General features: G+C 46.6%; 1 protein-coding gene across 5 annotated transcripts in view; it reads right to left on the bottom strand.

Annotated features, from left to right (window-relative positions):
* Positions 1-18,907, bottom strand: part of ROR1 (ROR family WNT receptor 1) — a 122,835-nt gene that overhangs the window by 33,300 nt on the left and 70,628 nt on the right. For all 5 annotated transcript variants that reach the window (XM_015870818.3, XM_015870819.3, XM_085511889.1 and 2 more), the window contains exon 2: positions 7,580-7,651. In XM_015870818.3, coding sequence (XP_015726304.1) covers positions 7,580-7,651 — 72 coding nt within the window. The remainder of the gene's footprint in view (positions 1-7,579; positions 7,652-18,907) is intronic.

The raw sequence follows: 18,907 nt of genomic DNA, 5'->3' as shown, positions 1-18,907 counted from the left end.
AAAATCCAGCTCAGCTTAGTCCTTCGATCCATGCAGTTTGCATCCAAATCTTACATCAGCTCAGGCAGCAGACCATAAAGCACCCGAGATGAGATGTCAGCAGGGTAAGTTCCAGGCAGCTGCAAGTTTCTCATGGGTAAAGTGTTCCTGTAACTTGAGAGTGAGCTGAAGGTCCAACAGTGCTTCCAAACCATGCCAGGTTTGGGAACTGAGGCGTATCGGACTAAGAGAATGGGTGAGTGCCACCCACTGCTGCCTTCACCCAGCACAGCACAGCCAAAGGGAAGCCCAGTTCTCCTTCCAGTCCTTGAATCTAACCCTAACCTACCAAAGCCCATCAAATCCCCAAAGCTACCACCACCACCCTCTCCCTAACGACAACCCACAACAAAACAACTCCTCAGGTTTCTGTCCAGCCGCTCTCCGGTGCCATCGGCAATAACGCTGTCTAATTTGGGACAAAAGAGGCCAAGAAAAACAGGGGTAGATCCTCCTTTTGGGCTTCAGCAGGGGGTAAGCAGGGCTGCCGCCCCGAGCTGACTCTCTCCGCCCAGAAGAATAATTTGTTAGAAACATGATGGTTCTTATGCAAAAGTTAATGACACTCAAGTGGCAGCGGCCATTGGAAAGTGTGAGCCCAGTGCTGGCTCCGAGCGGCGCTGGGTGAATCACTGCGGCTGGGCTTTTCAGAAGAGCCGAAGGGAAGCAGACACCCAAAGCCAATCAAAGCTCACACGGGATTTGTGCAACTAAGTCCTTTTAAAAACAGCCCTAAACCTTTTGGCTCGGTTTCTCCAGCTATAAAGTGAGGATAATAATCCCTCTTACATCATGGGGAGGCTGCTATGTACATTAATGAGATAATGCTCGTAAAGCACTTTGAAGGTGAAAAGTGCTATGCTGGGATAAGGGCTGTTGTTGTATTTTCAGTTCAATCTCAGGATTTCAAGAACAACAACAGCTGGTCCGTGTTTCAGAGCTGCGCTCTATGAGAACATTTCAGACACATTTTAATTCAGAGAAGTGCAGGAGAACAGCCTGAATAAGTTCTAAATACAATTTAGCCCACCTATAATTTAATAATAGTCAAATTGAGTTGTTTTTTTTTTAATGTGTAAAAACAATTTACTGCTGGGCCTACCCCCTGAATGCCAAGTTTCAGCCCACAGACATTTTTTTTTTAATGGCTGAGTTATAAACCCTTGAAAAATGCTGACAGCCCTTTTACTATAGCAGCACTGGCGGGTGCCCTATAATGAACTTTTAAATGACTTGAGATAATATCTGGAAAGCCAAGCCTGAAATATATTTCTGGTTTTGAGCCGTTGCCAATGCAAACACAACACATCATAAGTCATCTTCATGATTCTAAGCGCATAAATTGGAGACACTGCATATAAAATCCAAATATTAGGTATCCTCCGTGGCCAAACTCTGCGCTGGTTTGATGTTACAGAACAGCAACAGCTGTGTGAGGACAAAATGTAGTGCGTTGCGTGTCTCCAAAGAAGAAAAGTGCGTGTATTTCCACAGCCATGTCCTGACATTGTTCAATAGGAGCCTGCTCAGCCGTAATAAATTCTCAAGTATTCCACCACTTTTAAGTGGAACCCAGGTGGCTTTCAAAATAAAAGCTCATCCTCTCTGGCCAAGGAATGTTAATCTCCTCTGTGACCACATCGTTGCTCTATCTTAAATTACCAAAGACACCTCTCAGAGCATTAACTGCCCCCCTGACCATAGGAGGGTTCTGCTGCACCACGCGTGCTCCACGTTTCTGGTTTCACTAGGTGTTTAAGGCACAGTGGGGATGCAGGGTTAGTCCCTGAACCATTCATTCCATGAGAAGAACGATTGTTTCACTTACCCTCTTCTCTGTGCCCTTCCGATCTTTCAAAACTTTCAGGGAAAAGCTCAAATCAAACCCCTCCTTCAGGTCACTGCAGGCACAGGGGCAGCTTAAACGCAGGTACAGCAGGGCACTGGGCAATGCAGTAGACATGGTGGAGAGAGACTTGCTGGAGTGCAACCTTAATAATTCTATGATTTCCATTCCCTCTGAGCCTGAGATGAGCCACATTAGCCCAGATGATGCTACATGTGGACGCAGCCCACACTCCCATTTATCAGCACCGTCATCTGCTCCGACAGTGGGAATGTTCCATACAGAACTGCTCTCCAGGGAGAAAGTCTACAACTCTGAGCCCACCCAGAACTTGCAGGATGGGTTTTGTTGTTTGCTTCGTGCGTTCAGCCGAGCAGAGTTTTACGCTCTTCCCATTAAGCCGAAGAAGGAACCAGCAGAATTTCTTACCCAAGTGTGGCCATTGACAGCGCACACATTTATCAGTTGGAAAAAGGATTAACCATGGCTTGCTTCATCTGCCCGTAACTCACAGAGGAAGACAACTCCCGGCAGGCCCGATCTGCGGGTCCGATCAACAGCTCCTTGTTATTAAAGGGGGCAAAAGGGAGACTCCCGGCTGGAATTTCACTTATTTCAAATGAATAAAAGTAGAGGAATGGCAGTGGGAGGAAAGGGATACCGCACTCGACCCACGATTTGGCAACCCATATGAAGGATATCAGAGTTAAAGAAGTCCAGACAAACAAGCGGAAATATTCAATGTCAGCTCTCTCGGGACAAAAGGAAACGCACTCCTGTATTTGCTCGCCCTGCTCGTTTTCAAGCGTGTTTCCTCAGCAATGTGCATGTGCAAGGCTCAGCTCAGGCAACACACGGCAGCTGTGTGCAGGGCTTTCTCTTCCCAGCCATTATTTGAGGCATGAATCCTACCCGAGGATCATGGACTGACCTGAAACAGGCCAACTGCAGCCCAAGGCTTTATCAGATTGAGATTCTCATAATTAATTGCTGCTTTCCGATCATTAGCAGCTTCAGGACTGCCTTGGGCTGTAAGGGTGGGTGGGCTCGTGGAGGGAAATAGAGCGCAGATCCCCACGGCCTTCCAAAGTTATCAGGGCTGAGCACCTGAATCCCACTGCTCTGGGATGGGAACTGTACACCTCGCTGCCCTTCACACCTCTGTGAATTCTTATGAACGTGAGGGTTCACATCTGCCTCTGCTTTCCTGAGTTAATTCCCTGGTTTGAGGACAGCTGCCTCGGTGATGGCTCTGATGCTGTAATCCGGTAAGGGGAAATGAAGCTTTTCTTTACTTAGGAACCAGTTTTATAGCGCAAGTAGGAAGCCTCTAAACTTTATCACACACAAAAAAGTGATTTGGAATAGGTAAACAAACGTCCACATCCAGCCATAAACCAAACTACTGAAAACCATCAAGGGATTTTGTTGTCACTTTAGAAGCTGCTCGGCAGTAAAGAGCTGCACACAAAAACTCCATCTATTAAAGGAAGGGTGCACAGAAAGGTATGTGCCCTAAGATTAATGCCGTCGAGTCAAAGAAAAGCTGTTATTTTTGACATTTTGACATAGCATCACTTGAGGATCTGGTTCTTATTAGCCTTTTCTGTGCCTTTTAAAGCTCTATTTTTTTAGAACCAAAAATGTCAGGAAATTTGGAACAGAAACTTACAATAAAACACGTCCCTTGACCCTCTGATCTATCAATCTTTCAAATAAACAAAGATAGCTGGATGAGCCAGGAAAAGGTTATTATATATAGTTACCTTATGTATTACGGTCAGACATGGGCTGCACGCACTGAGGTTACACAAAACCCCACGTAAGCAAAGCATTTCATGCAGGACTTCTGCCACAAACACCACGCGTTACCCAGGGCGCTTTCTCCTCATTTTCTCCCGCGACCTCCAAATTTCACACCCTGTGTTATTTATAAATGAGACATTCAAGAAACACAAATTCTCAAACAGAATCGTGCGCTCCGTCAGTGGAAAAGCAAACAAAAGGAGCTAATGTACTGTGGCTAAGAAAATTTTCAAACAAAGCAGCAGTAATTTACTGCCGTGCTACTAACGGGACCCCACAAATAGAATCCGAACCCTGAGCCCCATCGGGGGAGCCTGATTTACCCAATATCCCCCAGATAATAAAGGAAAATAAGAAGGTAAATTGTGCATGAATGTGAAAGCTGTAATTCTTCCCCTTTCACCACGCGTATCAAATTCACGTCCAGTGATTTCAAAAGAAAATCTGGAAATCTCTAAAGGTCTGAGGCTGAAGTCAGGAGGCCCCGACCCGCCCAGCTTTGTCCACAGTTGCTTTTGTTGATGTTTCTTAAGATGTAGTTTGCCTAAGAGTCAAATCCTCCCTGGGCCTTCAGGAGGGTTTTCTCTATGAGGACTCAAGACCAAGGTGTATCCCTGCCTGGAAAGCACTGTTGAGGCGACAGCTTCGGCATGGATTTGTCAGCAAGGCTGCCTTCTCCAGAAGTCACTGATGAGCAGAGCCCTGTGCAGGGTAGCACTGCAAACACTGCAGCTCTCCATGCCCTGCTTCGCCCTGCACTGGTCATTCTCTGCTCTAGACTCCTCCACATCAGGCCGTGCTACAGGCGATCCTTGTATTGTTGGGCCTTGGAATGTGTGAGGATAAATCCCAGCTTCACCCAGTGCATCTGGGGCACATTTTGCAAAGTCCTGACTCCTGTTGCCCTCTCCTTGGGGAACGTTTTCTCTCTGCACTGAGGTCTGTGCCATGAAGAGCTTTGAGCAGCAGGGAGCTGTGAGCCCAGGCTTGGGATGGCTGATGTCTCAAAATGAAAATGGATCCCAAGCCCTGAATCATTCCAGTGTTTTATACTTGTTTATCAAAGCAGATCGGCCATGAAAAGGGAAAGGAATATGTGCAGGATCTGCAAATCTCACAGGAAAATCTTTTCTTCCAAAGTTGATGCAAGGAAAAGCCAGCCCTTCCACCACCATTTGGTTCCATCAGGGAACCAAGAGCTCATGGTAAACGCAAAGTCTTCTTGGACCAAAAGCTGGAGCCCGGCTGACACCACAGAGGTGATGCATAGGTACAAGGAAACGGGAAACCAAAGAGTCTTAAGCAGCAGGGAAGCTGAGCTCCATCCCTCACAGCACCGTGCCCCAAACACAGCAGTGCTGTGGGGTATCCCAGATGAAGGGGAACCTCAGGCAGCACCCTGGGGCAGGAGGCTCACATCCTGCTTCCGCCCCCTGGGATGGGCTCTTCCCCACCACCAGGCCCCCTCTCTTCCCCTGAAGCTCACTTATTTCTCCTTATATAATTAAATACTTATTTGATCGTGTTTTCATTTCTCCTTCCCCTTGTGGCAGTCCCTCTGCTCACTGTGATTTACCAAGTTGGAAAAGAGGAAAACGCTCATAGCTACATTTCTCTTATTTTAACTGTGATTATTTTTTATTTTTATGCATAGTTTGTTTGTTTTCTTAAGGTTTTGGTGAGAAACCACCTCCTCCCTCCCATCAATCGCTGCTTTCAACAGCTCTTCACGGGTGGCTGCGTCTCTTTTAAATTCATTTCCTGTTAAAAAGAATAAACAGGCAACTGTTTAATGCTGTCGATTTAGCTTATTTAATAGAAATTGAAACCTGAATAGGGCTCAGTTGTAAGATAATCACTGCAGAGTTCTCCGAGGTAGGGAAAGCACCATATTAAGTAATTATTTCAAAACGCAGAATATTGTTTAACGAGCCCACGAGCTGCTCCTCCTTCCCAAACGCAGAAGGCGTGTGCAAGGAAGACATGCCTATTTCCACAAGCCAGCAGATAGAGGCAGAGCCACTCAATGCGGACAGCTGCTTAATTGGGAAATCTGGCTGGAAAGCGCTTTCATGTGGTGAACTTAATAGGCTTTAAAATAAGTTTTACTGGGCCGCCCGCATGACCTCATGGCTGACTGCAGCAAAGACAAGTGGATGTTGATGTCTCGAGACGCTTGCTTGCAAAAAGAAATGGAAACAAAGCGCACGCCTCCATCAGCATGTGCTGCATTGGATTTTGCTTTCCATATGTGAGGGTTTCAAAGGCCTTACTGAGAGATGGCAGCACCCACATGAAAGCCCCTGCTTTTATGGGCAAGACAAGGCATGTGTGCCTCGCTTGGCCTGTGGGCACACAGAGGAACCTGCCCCTCTGACTCAGCTTTTTTGGGCAGCAAATGCATTTTAATCACGTATGTAAATCCATGTTTAGGTGTGTGAGCTTACAGCTGTCTAAATGCTAATCAGGGCAAGCAAAGGGGCCGGTAATCCCCCAGGAATGCAGGATTCAGCCCAGCCGCTGATAATTGCTGCATTCCAGGTGGATTAGAAGTGTGAAACTTCATTTTACCTGTTTCTGACAAAAAAAAAACAACTCAGCAACAGGTGCCATTTAAGTAACGTGGAAAATGTTCTAATCATTAACACTGAGGGTAGGCTCAGTGCTGGTGCAGAAGCTACAGGCTTTGCTTTGAGCAATAGGATGCTTCAGAGTCCAAAGCTTCACCTCTGTTTACCGGGACATTCATCCAAAACTGGTATGGCCTGGCGCTTTGGAGATGTTAATGTTTGGCAGTGTTTAGGCAGCAGACACAGAACACACAGGGTCATTCATGCAGTGCTTGCTGTCTGCAAGTACCTTGCTCTGCTCCCCAGCTCAGTCAGTCAAACTAAGGATGGAGAGTGCTCACATGGGGGATGTCCTGCTGAGAGCGAGCCTAGCCAAAGTACCAGTAAAAAACCATCCTCAACACAAGAAACCATTTGACACAAAACTCTAATAAGGAATAATAACAAGAAGGAGAATGGACATGTTACTGCTTTCAGTGAAAGAGTTAACCACCAGAACTAGAGATCCCCTCCACATTTAGTACAGAAAACATTTATGTTTCAACATAAAGCTTTATGCACACATGTTCATCCAAAGCACTAACAAGACGCAGACTATGAGACTTGGAGAAACATTCTGTGGCAGAGCTCCATGATGGGAAATGTCAGCCCAAATAGTTAATGGTTGACAAAATCATACACGAATGGAAAGAGAGCATTTGACAAATGGAACAGTTAGTGAGGTGAGCAGCATCCTCCAGCATGAGTGATGCATAAGAAGCATTTCAAGGAGCAGACTGACTCAGAAGCTGCAGGCTTGGAAGGAAGCTAAGCAGTCTGGGTTAAGGTGTTGGTACATACTTTACAAAACAAAGAGGAATCAGAAATATATCTCTTTTTCTCACTATACTCTCTTCAGAGATCTCAAAATCACACATAATTACCACTTGCAAATGTGTTTTTCCCTTCTATTAATTCAAAGCCTTTAAAATTCATAATAAAACACAATGAGACAAAATGACTCTGCCCGATGCTTGTTAACTTTGCTTTCAGAGCCTAAGATCCACCAGACAAAATGTCAAGCAGTTCATAAACCAACAGGGCTCACATCTTGAAATGTTTTTACCATATGGAACATTTTACTGGAACAAGAAACGAACACAGCAATCTCCAGGAATCACAGAACTGCACATAATTAAATGTCAAATGATCACAAGGCAAACAAGGCTTATCTTAAATGCTCCCTCATCCCTTTGTTTGTTGATTTGGCCGAGTCAAGAAGAATTATCAGGATTTGACAGTCTGATTTCACATACTTGTACATTTTCTGTCCACTTACCTTTATCTAGCTCACTTGAGATGTTCCATGATGACGTAGGCACGAGATCCACAACCGCTGATGAATTTGCTCCTGGAAGAGAAAAACAGAAAGAAAGAATGCTGTTACTATATCAGTTCTGTATCACAAAGAGTGTAAAATGCATTTGTAAATTTGCTCTCGCAGTAGTAAAACTATTTGAAGAAAACCAGTGATTAAAATGCGCCCGATGCTCCGTGTTGGCAGCTGAAACATATGGGCAGCAGAAGCAGCAAAGTGGAAAAAGGCACAGGGCCAGGGCTGGAGCTTGTTTGGCTGTGCTGTCACCGGGAGGCCTTGTGTTAATCAAGCAGCCAAGCTCTGAGATGTGCTTGGCCCACCTTAAAGTCCCTCCCTGGGTTTTATGGAGGTAGAGTGACTGCGCAGTGCTGCAGCTAAGAAAAACACAGTGCTCCAAGGCTGCCGAACTTGTTATCTACTAACATTTATAGAGATTTTAATCCTGTGAACCCACGAGCCATTTATGCACCAAAGTTAACGGGGCTACTTGTATGAGAAACCCTCATACAACTCATGCAAACGCAGGCCTGAGAGGCTGGTCTGAACGTCAGGAGCCTCCCCTCACTGCTGCTATATCTTTTCCCTGGGATTTAGCACACATTTATCTGAGATGTGGGAAGGCTGATGCTGCCCCTGGATCTCCAGCACCAGCACATGCACAGGGATGCTGAGCAGCACCCAGGAGAAAGTGGACACTGTAAAGTAACCTTGGTGCAAGGATATCCAAAGATCTGCTTTTATTTGTTCAGTGAGCAACTCTGTAGTTCATTAAGAAACCATGAGAAAACTGCAAACACGATGTCACACAAACGCACACAGCAGTTAAGTTCAGATACAGCCACTGCACTTCATATAAATATCGTCTTTCTTAAAAGCCCACCTGGTAGCACTGCTTATTTAAGGCTCTGTCAAGTATTTCCAATGTAAACACAGAACCTGCAGCCATTATAACTCACCTACAAGCTCAGTCCCCGGCCTGTGCAGATACGCAGGGCACAAACCCACCGATGGGGACAGATCCTGAGCCCGTGTGCAATGACATTGCTCTGAAGCCACCCACGATGCAAGCCAAGGTCTTGTCCTACTGTGTCTGTTCCTCCACATTCTCTTTTTTTGTTTATTTATTTTCTATACTATTTAATGCCTTTGTGCAGCACAAGCTTTCTTATCTAACCCAAACGTTATGGACTGGGGGCTGAGCAACTCGCCAGGCTGAAGGAAAGCAGTTTGGAGCAGAGCTCTGTGGTGACAGCCATCACTCAGCAGGATGACACCATGGCCAATGGCACCAGGACTTGTTCAAGGCCAGAGCTGAGATTCTGGCTATGTGACAGAAGAGCAGTGGGCCAGCCCAGGGCCTAAACATCCACCAGGACATGGCTGGTTGGATGCTCAATCTCTGCCTTGTTCTCCCATCCCTTCTACCCTGAGAAAGAAGCAACTCCAGGAGTGTTTGTACCAATTCTTTCTCAAACAGCCTTTGGAAGCGTGATGGTAACCCTGCCAGAGCACACAGCCATCACCTGAGCTCCAGGAGGAGCCACACTATGACACCAAGCTCCAGCGGGAGACATGCTCAGGAGGTGAAGCCACTATTTGCAAGATGGCCTTATGCATCACTAAGGCAATTTTGTAATATTCCTGAATTAAAGCTCTGATTTCAGAGCAAAGTATTTCTGTGCCCTCAGTAAACACTTCACAGGACTGAACGGAACACACTGAGCAGCCACACAGCATGGGGACATACCATTAATTCTGAGTTAATGCAGAAAACAAAAAGTCACCGAGCAAACAAAGAGGGGAGGGGATCAAAGCCTTGAGCTGCTTCTCCCCAGGACCAGGGCCGCCTCCTGCTGCACCTCACTCAGCAGCTCTGCCTCCTGCATTCAGAAAACACTGAGCAAGTAGGGCTTTTTTTCCTTTGCGTTTGTGAAATCAAGACTTCTGTGCTCTCAAATGCACAGAAAAACTCCCAGCTCACTTAGGAAATGCCTGGTGTGCTTGGAAAGCTCTTATAGAAAGTCTGAATTACATCTTGTCAGGTGATGTTTGATAACCTCAACCACAGCTCATCCCAGCAGCAGCCACAGGAGCTGGGATGGTGTGCAAGGAGGAGCTGAGTGCAGTGCACATAAGCACACCTCCTGATTGCAGGAGGGGTACATGGGCTGTTTCAGCCTTTATCACACTTAGCAGCCCACCAAAGCACTGCTGAGCCTCAGAAGGTGTCACTCCTTCATGCATTCTCAGTATCAAGCTGGGGATGGAGAGCATCTGCAGGGGTGCTGAGTGCAGCACCCTGCTGGCAGCCTGTGCCAGTGCCGGCCCACTCCTTCAGGGAATGCGTTTTTCCAACCTAACACCATTTGAAATAAAAATAACAAAGAAAACCCGTATGTTAATACTGTAATTGGTTATCAGACAGGGAGATGCGCCCTGCTTTAACCATATGAACAATGAGATGTGGCTTGGAAAAAGCCCATTACTGCAAGCGGCAGAGGTCCATTATCCAGTTATTTTATGAGAAAGGAAGAATCTTAACGCATGAAAGTTGAATATCTGTTCAAAACTCCGTCCCAATGAAGAAATGCTGGTCACAGAATCATTGTGGGATAACAAAATGGCCTGGGTTGAAAAGGCCCACAGTGCTCATCCAGTCCCAATCCCCTGCTATGTGCAGGGTGACCAACCAGCAGCCCAGGCTGCCCAGAGCCACATCCAGCCTGGCCTTGAATGCATCCATGGTCTTAAGTTAATGAGAAATCATAACAATCAATTAAAACCTCTGTGAAAAGCCAAGCAAAGTGTATTCAGAACTCCTCCCCACGGAGAAGTTGGCTAACATCTGCCTTTATTACCATATTGCACAAGTGCCGAGCGAATTTCACACAAGTCAGTCCTTTGAAAGCCTCTGTGATTAAATAAACTTCAATAAGGTTTACAGAAAGCTGCCCAGGAAGAGGAACTGCAGAGCCTGTCCTTATCGCAGGCACACACCGCTGCCTCATTTTCTCACCATGAGCAGCCATCACTCAGGGGCTGTGCCTGAAACACAGAGCTGCAGCCCCAGCCGAGCACAGGGCAGCCTCATCTGCTGCCCCACAATGAAAGGAGACAATCCAGGCCCTGTGTCCGGGCTAATTAATATCTCTACACCACGCATTTATAACATGAAGGAAAGAGAGTAAAAGTCAAAACAGGAAGAAGGCAGATAGCTAAGATGACACCAAATCCAGAAATGATTGAAGATTTTAATGGGAAATAAATCTGCTACAGAGAAACAAAGCAGAGAGCAAAGTAAGTCTGCAAATGTGGATATTCTGCTTGCAAGGCAGGAGGAGCGATGTACAAGGGCTGCATGTTTGCACTGCTTGCTCTCCTCCTGGCCGCACAGAAAAGAATCCCAGGCCTTCTTGAGGCAGAAGATAGGTCTAGTTAAAACACACACAAACAGAAATCAAAATGCCTTCGTAATGGGTATCCCCTGTTCTCTATCATGCCTGAGGGTCCTTCTACACCCTCCTTACATACCCAAAAGAAAGTCTGGATTAGCATTTTTCTTCCACGAATGTGTCTGCAAAATCTGCAACCCACATCTCACTGCAGGATACCCAAAATAGCAAAAAGAGCGTGGAGGTATTTAAAGTAGCCAAGGAGCTATGAGTAATAAAATAAACCATGCAAAATTAAACTAAATAAAACTGAAGTTTTCCAGTTGCAAATCTCTTCTTAAAGCTGCTTAGAAACCCTGCGCTGAGTGAGATTTGTTATCCTCCGAAGGAATTTGCCTAAGGAAGTGATAAAACCCAGATTGCACAAGACACCAAGAACAAGATCGGGCAAAGCATTCCCACACGTCCCGATGGGAAGCTGCCCCACGTCACCGGGCAGCTCAGCTCTCCTTTGGGCACCACTATTCTGACCAAATCATTGGTAAGCATCACAGCAGCAGATCTACTAGCAACATCAGCGCTCCTTAAAAAGCCGTATGAAAATCTTCCCAAAATAGTCTTCTTTAGCTGTGTTGCTTGAAAGTGATATTGAGATAACAGGAATCGTAGATAAGACCATACAGAATGAGAGTGAACCATCATTATACCAAGTGTTTGGAGTTTTCTGCTTTTCTGCACATTCCACAGCTACGCTTCGCCTTCCCCTGTCTGGTTGCTACCTGACTGATCGGTTCTAACATCTCCCCACAGAGACGCCCCGTGGCTGTTCTCTTAGCCCTATCTCCACCATCTTTTTCCTCATCGCTCCTCCTGAAGCTCCCCGCACGTTTTCATTCCATCTCCCAAGACACTGCATTTTGCAATCCGTCACCAGCCCATCCACAGCCCACCCTGGAGCTGCTGAAGGAAATCGAGACATACCTGCTGCAGAGTGTAATGGATATGACCTATTATTCACTAATTTTCTTGTCTGTTTAATTGGCACCGTCCTGAAATTTCCACAGACCTCAAATGCTGCTTATACCTTTAACGTAAGAGAGGATTCTATTTCTGCAACATCAGCGTCTCTGTGTGTCAGTGGACATGTCTGCATTACACAACTCTTCTTGTTCAAAAGGAGGCAAGAATCACCCAAACCCCTAGTCAGCGGGATGAGGCAGAACTGCAGTGAAGAGGGGAAACTGTTGAGAGCATTTCTGCTCTTCAGACAGCCCTGGTGTCTCTCAAGGTGAATCTGCTGCCTTTAAGCTTCCTTTAATGATCTGTCATAGAATCACAGAATGGCCTGGGTTGCAAAGGCCCACAGTGCTCATCCAGCTCCAACCCCCTGCTGTGTGCAGGGTCACCAACCAGCAGCCCAGGCTGCCCAGAGCCACATCCAGCCTGGCCTTGAATGCCTGCAGGGATGGGGCATCCACAGCCTCCTTGGGCAGCCTGTGAACAGTGCGTCACCACCCTCCGGGTGAAAAACTTCCTCCTAAGATCCAACCTAAACCTCCCCTGTCTCAGTTTAAAACCATTCCCCCTTGTCCTATCTCTGCCTACCCTCACAAACAGCCATTCCCCTTCTGTTGATTTCTGAACATGATGATCAGTATAAAATACCTGTCTATATTGTGTCTGCAGTGAGCACAGTTCACAGCAAAAATCTGTTCCTGCTGTAAGACTTGGCCATGCATGCTCAGGGGAACTGCCCACCTTTACACCCACACATTAGATGCAATAAAAACTGCACAATAGCCCTTAACTAAATATGTTTGGTAAGCAAGATGAAATGTTGCACAACAGCATTTCTCCTTCAAATGCTTCACTTTAAGTCACTATCCTGCTTACTCTAAGGCTGGAAAAGCAAACGTCAAGCTGGTTCTGCCAAGCCCTTACACAGGCAGATGCAAAGAATTGCAACCCATCACTATATCAGACACACCTTCTGCTGGCAAAGGACCCACGCCAGCTCCTCAGGCTGTTCCATGCAGACAAGGGCAGAGCTGGTACTGCACGATGCTAACAGCTGACAAATGGTTAATGCTGTTCTCACTCCTCTGATGTTCTCACTCCCAGGCGTAGCTATCTGTTATTTATCTGTAATATATCACTATTGATAGCCCGGGGTAGGTTAACAATTGGCATTAGATAGGGAAAACTTCAACACCGATTCGTGCTCTGTGGATTTCATGAATCCAACGCATTAATTTTCAGCTTCAAAAGCGAGAAGTGCGACAGGATGATCTAATTTAGTGCAGGACTGGAAGCTGTTAGGAACCTCATTTATACCACAGCCTATTCCATCTATCAGAGCACCCCAACACCGCCCCTGGCTCTCTCTTTAGCACGTAGGCGACAAGCAGCCTTTCTACCTGGGAGCCTCTACGTGCCTCAGGCTCCTGCAGGTTTGTGATAAATGGAAGGATTAGCCCACTCGTGATGTACAGAGAGAGGGGAACACAGAGCCCTGTGTGGGACTGCAGGCAGGAAGCCAAGCACGCTGCATGCACTTGACACCTCTGCCCTGTGTTCTGTTGCAGGCCCTCTCTCTTTGATGAGGATACACCAGGAAAGCTTTGGGCTCAAAGGTGGGCAGCCGCTGGGGTTTCCTGTACTTAACAGGACTCCCATAACACCCACCTTACAGCCTGCCAGGGAGACTAAAGCTCCTCTCAAACCCATCACTCTCAGCATGTGTTCTGGAAAACCAATAGGCAACACCATCAGAAGATCACACTGCTGAGTACTACGCAGCACCCAACGCCTGCACAGCATTGAAGTGCCTCCTGGCACTGTGGCTGCCTGCTAATGACCGACACAAGCCAGGGCTGACCGAGGTATTTTTGGTACCTTGGAGTCTGGCTGAGGTTGTATTAGATTAAAACTGTTTTCTTCCAAGGGATCAGAGTTGTCTCTTGGAAGAAGAGGTTTTTAAGAACTCTCTTTTATACGCTAATACTTTAATCCTGCATTTCTAATTACTGAACTACAACTCCTTTTCATTGCCGCTATTAATTACAGATTATCATTAATGTTACACGGATTTAAAAGTCACCCTGGAATCTGGGCGCACTTTACATTGCTTAAATTGGGTCGTTAACAGTTTCCACTTAAGAAGAGCAAAACACTGCACCCTGGAGCGACCCACAGCTTTAAAGACAGGGAACAAAATAAAGCAATGGCCGCCTGGCCAAGGGCCAGCAGCTCACAGCTCACAGTTGAGCCTTTGTGCTCAGCCCTGGAGGAAGGTGATGCCGTGCCACCTCCGTACATCACCCAGACATGAGGGTCAGGCACCCAGGGCAGGGCTTGCAGGACCAGTGTGGCACTGGTGGGCAGGGTGCTGGCCTGGTGCGTGGGCTCTGCAGGACCCTGACTCTGCTGCCAAGGCAAACCTGGTGAACAGAAAGGCTGGGCTCCCAGCTCCATGAGGAGCTATAGGGCCACCAATGAGGAGCTGTAGGGTCATGAGGGAGCCGTAGGGCTGCCATGAGGAGCTGCAGGGCCACGAGAGACTCCTCTTCTCTGGGCTGAAGGATCTCGGCAGCTCCTTGCAGCAGGAGGCTCCCACAAAGCCCAGATGAACTCATGTCTGCAAGCTCCAGCCACCCAGACCACCCCCACAGGATGCTCGTTCTACCGAAGGCATTGATGCCGCACACGAGCAGTTTGGGTCCTGCCCCCTTACTGGCACAACAAGCACACAGGTTCCCATTTCTGCATCTCACAAAGCAGCAAGACCAAGCAGTGCCCAAAAGCTCACGGTGGGGACAGACGTGTTTGCAGACGAACGATGAAGTGCCTGGACAGGGCTTTGCTCTGCACCTGCTTGCTTGTCCCTGGCTTCCATCAGTGCCACTGCACTAAATCCATCTGCAAAAGCTTTAAAGAAGGCAAACCCAGCCAAGAACAGGGAGGGCAAACAAGAAATCATTTACATCCACCATAAATCGCAGCACACCGTAACTCCTTGCACCTCAGCACTTGAGGGCCAGAAATGATTGAAATGGATAAGGCTACTACCAATCGACAATTAAACCCTTATAACTTGTGAAGAAAATTACAGTAAAAGCCTGCCATGTGCAAATTCATTATTATTTTTCGAGCTCCGTAATTATTTTTGTTGCAGTGAGGAAAAATGTACCCATGTCAGCTTGTGAATTAATGAACGGCCCCGAAACAATTACTTCTTAAATACACAGAAGTCTCCCTAGTGTAAACACGCTCCATTTTATACCATATCCTCTTGGTACAAGGCATACACTGCAGCATGACTTATTGGCTGCCTACGATGAAACAGTAAATGTTGCACATTTGAAGGCTTCGGCCTCATGGCTGGGATTTTACCTCGGTTGATGTTGATTAATGTACAAACTGCCAAATTTATAAAGAGGCTGAAACACAAGGATACACTGTGAAACGTATGCTAATAGAGCACAATTTATATAAAAAGGGGGGAATGTAAATATTTAACTGATGCCAGAGCTGGTTGCTTTGGCCAAGTCAAGACTGAGCTACATTGATTGTTCAAGAGGAACTTGCACCCACACAAGCCTGATGTCAGGCAGCCTTAAAGCCTCCACATTTTAGCAGGTAGCTGTAAGCCTTCATTTCTTCTCCTAAAATGCTGGTTTTTTACATCCTCCTTGAAGCCAACAGATGACACCTGTCCATAGGAGCTGACAGCCCAGGCCTCGGGTGGCAGCAGCATGAAGGTTCCATAGGTAATTAGCCTGCACTGAGGGTTTCCAGCCCCATTCTGGAGGCTCTTTCTTTTTTAAACACTTCACTGCTGGAATGAGTTAACATACTGATTAGCCACAGCTTATACTTGCTACAGAAATGTTTCAGCACGGCCTCCCAGATTTGAATACTCGGTAACATTAAGTAAATTGAAATCCTAACTTAACAATAGGAGCAAATTTATTTCCGTGGATACTCCAGAGCAGATTTTCAGATGCCCTTGCTGGGCCCAAGGCGTGATCCTCTATTAGACTCCTCACCATTTCAACCAGTGCAGAATTAAGCCAGCTTTAGGGCTCTCCCATCCCACGCACGCAGCCCCAGCCCCACGCAGGCAGCTTAACAGGCACCAAACTCAAAGCTTTGGCAGTCATTCCCCTGAGCCTCCCGGCCTTAGCAAGACTTTGTCTTAATTGCACCCAGAAGTAGAAATACCTGTAGCCCTCATGATCCTGTAATGGCCGTGCCACACACACCAAAAGAAAAAACAACAGTCACTAAAAGTTAATAGCCTGTACAAGAGGAAATAAACAGGAGCAGGGCAAAGTTGGCTGGTTCAATTTGAAGTGCTTCTGCAGCCACGGAAGCCTCGTGGAAGGATAAACCAGTGATGGACAAAAAAAGATGGGAGACTTCAAATGTAACATTACTGCAGATCTACAGAGTTTATGTTTCAGAGTTGTGGCAATTGCCATCCTTTAAGAAACTCGTTAGCTCAGAAGCGGATATAGATTTTCTCTGCAAGGCAGGCAATCCAAATAAACAAGCTGAGAGCCCTGCATCCAGCCTAAGCTCCAGTAGACCAATTGCTTACCTAGGAGCTACAAACCACAGCGCTGCACTAAGGGCTTTAATTGCTGCTCCTGATTTCTTGTTCTTTGGGCCAAAGGACTGCAGTGATATTAAGCACAGCAGGTGATGAGGGTGAATGTCTGCCAGAGTCAGCCCAAGTGTATGCTGAGGCATTCAGATTACCTTCTCATTTCCATGGTCAAGTATCATAATCGACCACTTGCTTAGTTTAAATTAAAATGCTGAAGTTATCAAACTTCTCATTCTTTGGCTGTACAAGACCAAATCCTTTCCATTATTTAACACAAGGATGTTCAAGGGATATCTGAACATTGTCCAAACTGTACTGAGCTACCTGCAAAATCCTAGTTTTGGATCTGGGATGCTGCTTCAGGTTACGTTCCTCAGTCCTCCTGAAACACAGCGCTGCTAAGTAGTGTATTTTCCAACCCAGATTCCCAAATTAATTGACTCTGACAGTGGATCTGCGTGCTGCTGTTAGTCATGCTGCTTACAGAGTGCCAGGCATAACAGATTACAGCATTACAATCATCTTATGAAAATCTAGCTATGAAAGACTCAGAAGGGGTGGTACAGAAGCCTGAGATGTTTGTGTAGGTTACCTGAATGGGGAACAACATTGTATTTGGTGGTCCCAGCCCAGCTGCCAGCAGCCAAACACCTCAGCTGCAGAAAGCAAAGCCAGCCAGTGGGGTGACACAGCTGGCAACCCCAAGGCTTCCATTGCTTTCTCTCTCAGTGGGAGATTTCTCTGCCAGGACTCCTCTAGATATTACAACTCAGCCCAGACAGACCATCAACTTCAGGTCACTCCCAAGCCTGAGCACGGAGCAAATCTCAATATTCTCAAAGGAATACATTGAAAATGTCCAATATTCACAAGCAGATGAATCACACCTGAATAGACTGGGAGAACAGAGGCACATCTTGGGGAAAGAGATTAATTTCAGCTGCCTTGAGGACCACTGGGATGTCACCACTGAGACAGTGCTGAGAAGCATCCCATGGCAAGGGATGTTATGAGGTGGCCTTTTCAGTCCCCTCCAACCCAACCCATTCTGTGATTCTAACCTTCAGTACAAACACACACAAACTGTAAATATCCATCATGTGAAAGTGTCTTTTTCACTACATTTCTCAGCAATTTGAGTCTTGTTTGAAATGCCTGGGTTTGGTATGCTGAAGGCAGGAGCTCTCAGAAGATGTGGTTCTCTCCAAACCACAGAGCAAATCATGCCCTGTGATTTTGGTTTCCTTGCATTACCGGCTTAAAGCTTTGAAACCATTTAATACACACATACGTATGTATATGCACACAAACACGTGCATGCACACACAGCTAAGCAGATGCAGACTCTGCATTCAGATACAAAACCCTGCACATGCAGCATCCCATCTCATAGGCTTTATCCTGGCCTCAGGATGGACTCTCACTTCCTAGAGGTGAGAGGAGATGGAGGAGAGGAATGAGGCACACAGATGCTCCAGCTGACTCTTGCAAGAGATCTCCCCATATATATAGAGGGAGTGAGAGAGAAGAAGCACCGTGTAATCACTGCATTCACACACTGTGCGGCACAAACTGTGGCACCCTGAGGAGACAGCTGTTCGTTCAGATCCAAAAGGCCTGTTTATTTTTCTGGTACACCTTCACATGCGAGTGCTGCTGACCTTCTGTAGGCAGGGCCACACAGTGCAGAGCCAGCCCTGCATGGCCCTGAGCTCAGCCTGCAGCCTCCCATCCATGTATTGCTTCCCAGTTCCCACTGTGGTCGAGGGAGTTCTGGCTAACAAGGATAAATAAAGGCCTGCCCAAAGCTTCCAGGGCTTGGCTTGCTCAGTGCCATTATGCTTGACATTGTGCCAGGCAATGAGAACTCGATCTCTGCTCCAAGTGGATAAACACTGTGCTGCAGACACAGGATTCTTGGACATCTCGGCTCATATTTATGTAAAGCAGTGCAGGTGGGTTTATTTTTTAAATAAATAAGTACAAAATTACTTCATAATACTTGGAAGTCAGCACAGAACAGCGTGCTGGAATTAGCTGCTGATGTGCTGGGCTGAGAGGAGAGTCCCAGCAGTGCACAGCATCACAAACGGAGGGTAAGAGGCAGGCAGCAGGGGGTTCCCCAGCTCCAGGCAGTTCAATGCGCAGCAAAACCTACATGCAGAATCAGAAAAGGAATAAAGTCCCATGTATGCAAGGGGATACAATAGATTTGAGTAGGAATTTTTCCTAAGCAGCTAATCAGTATCTGTGTGTGCCCCATACCTACCACCTTTATTTTAACCT

The sequence above is a fragment of the Coturnix japonica genome, chromosome 11 (genome assembly GCF_054131305.1).
Source record: "Coturnix japonica strain WE chromosome 11, WE-NBRP24, whole genome shotgun sequence".
Classification (NCBI taxonomy): Eukaryota; Metazoa; Chordata; class Aves; order Galliformes; family Phasianidae; genus Coturnix; species Coturnix japonica.
Note: the sequence above shows the minus strand (reverse complement) of the source record. Positions and strands in the feature narration are given on the sequence as shown.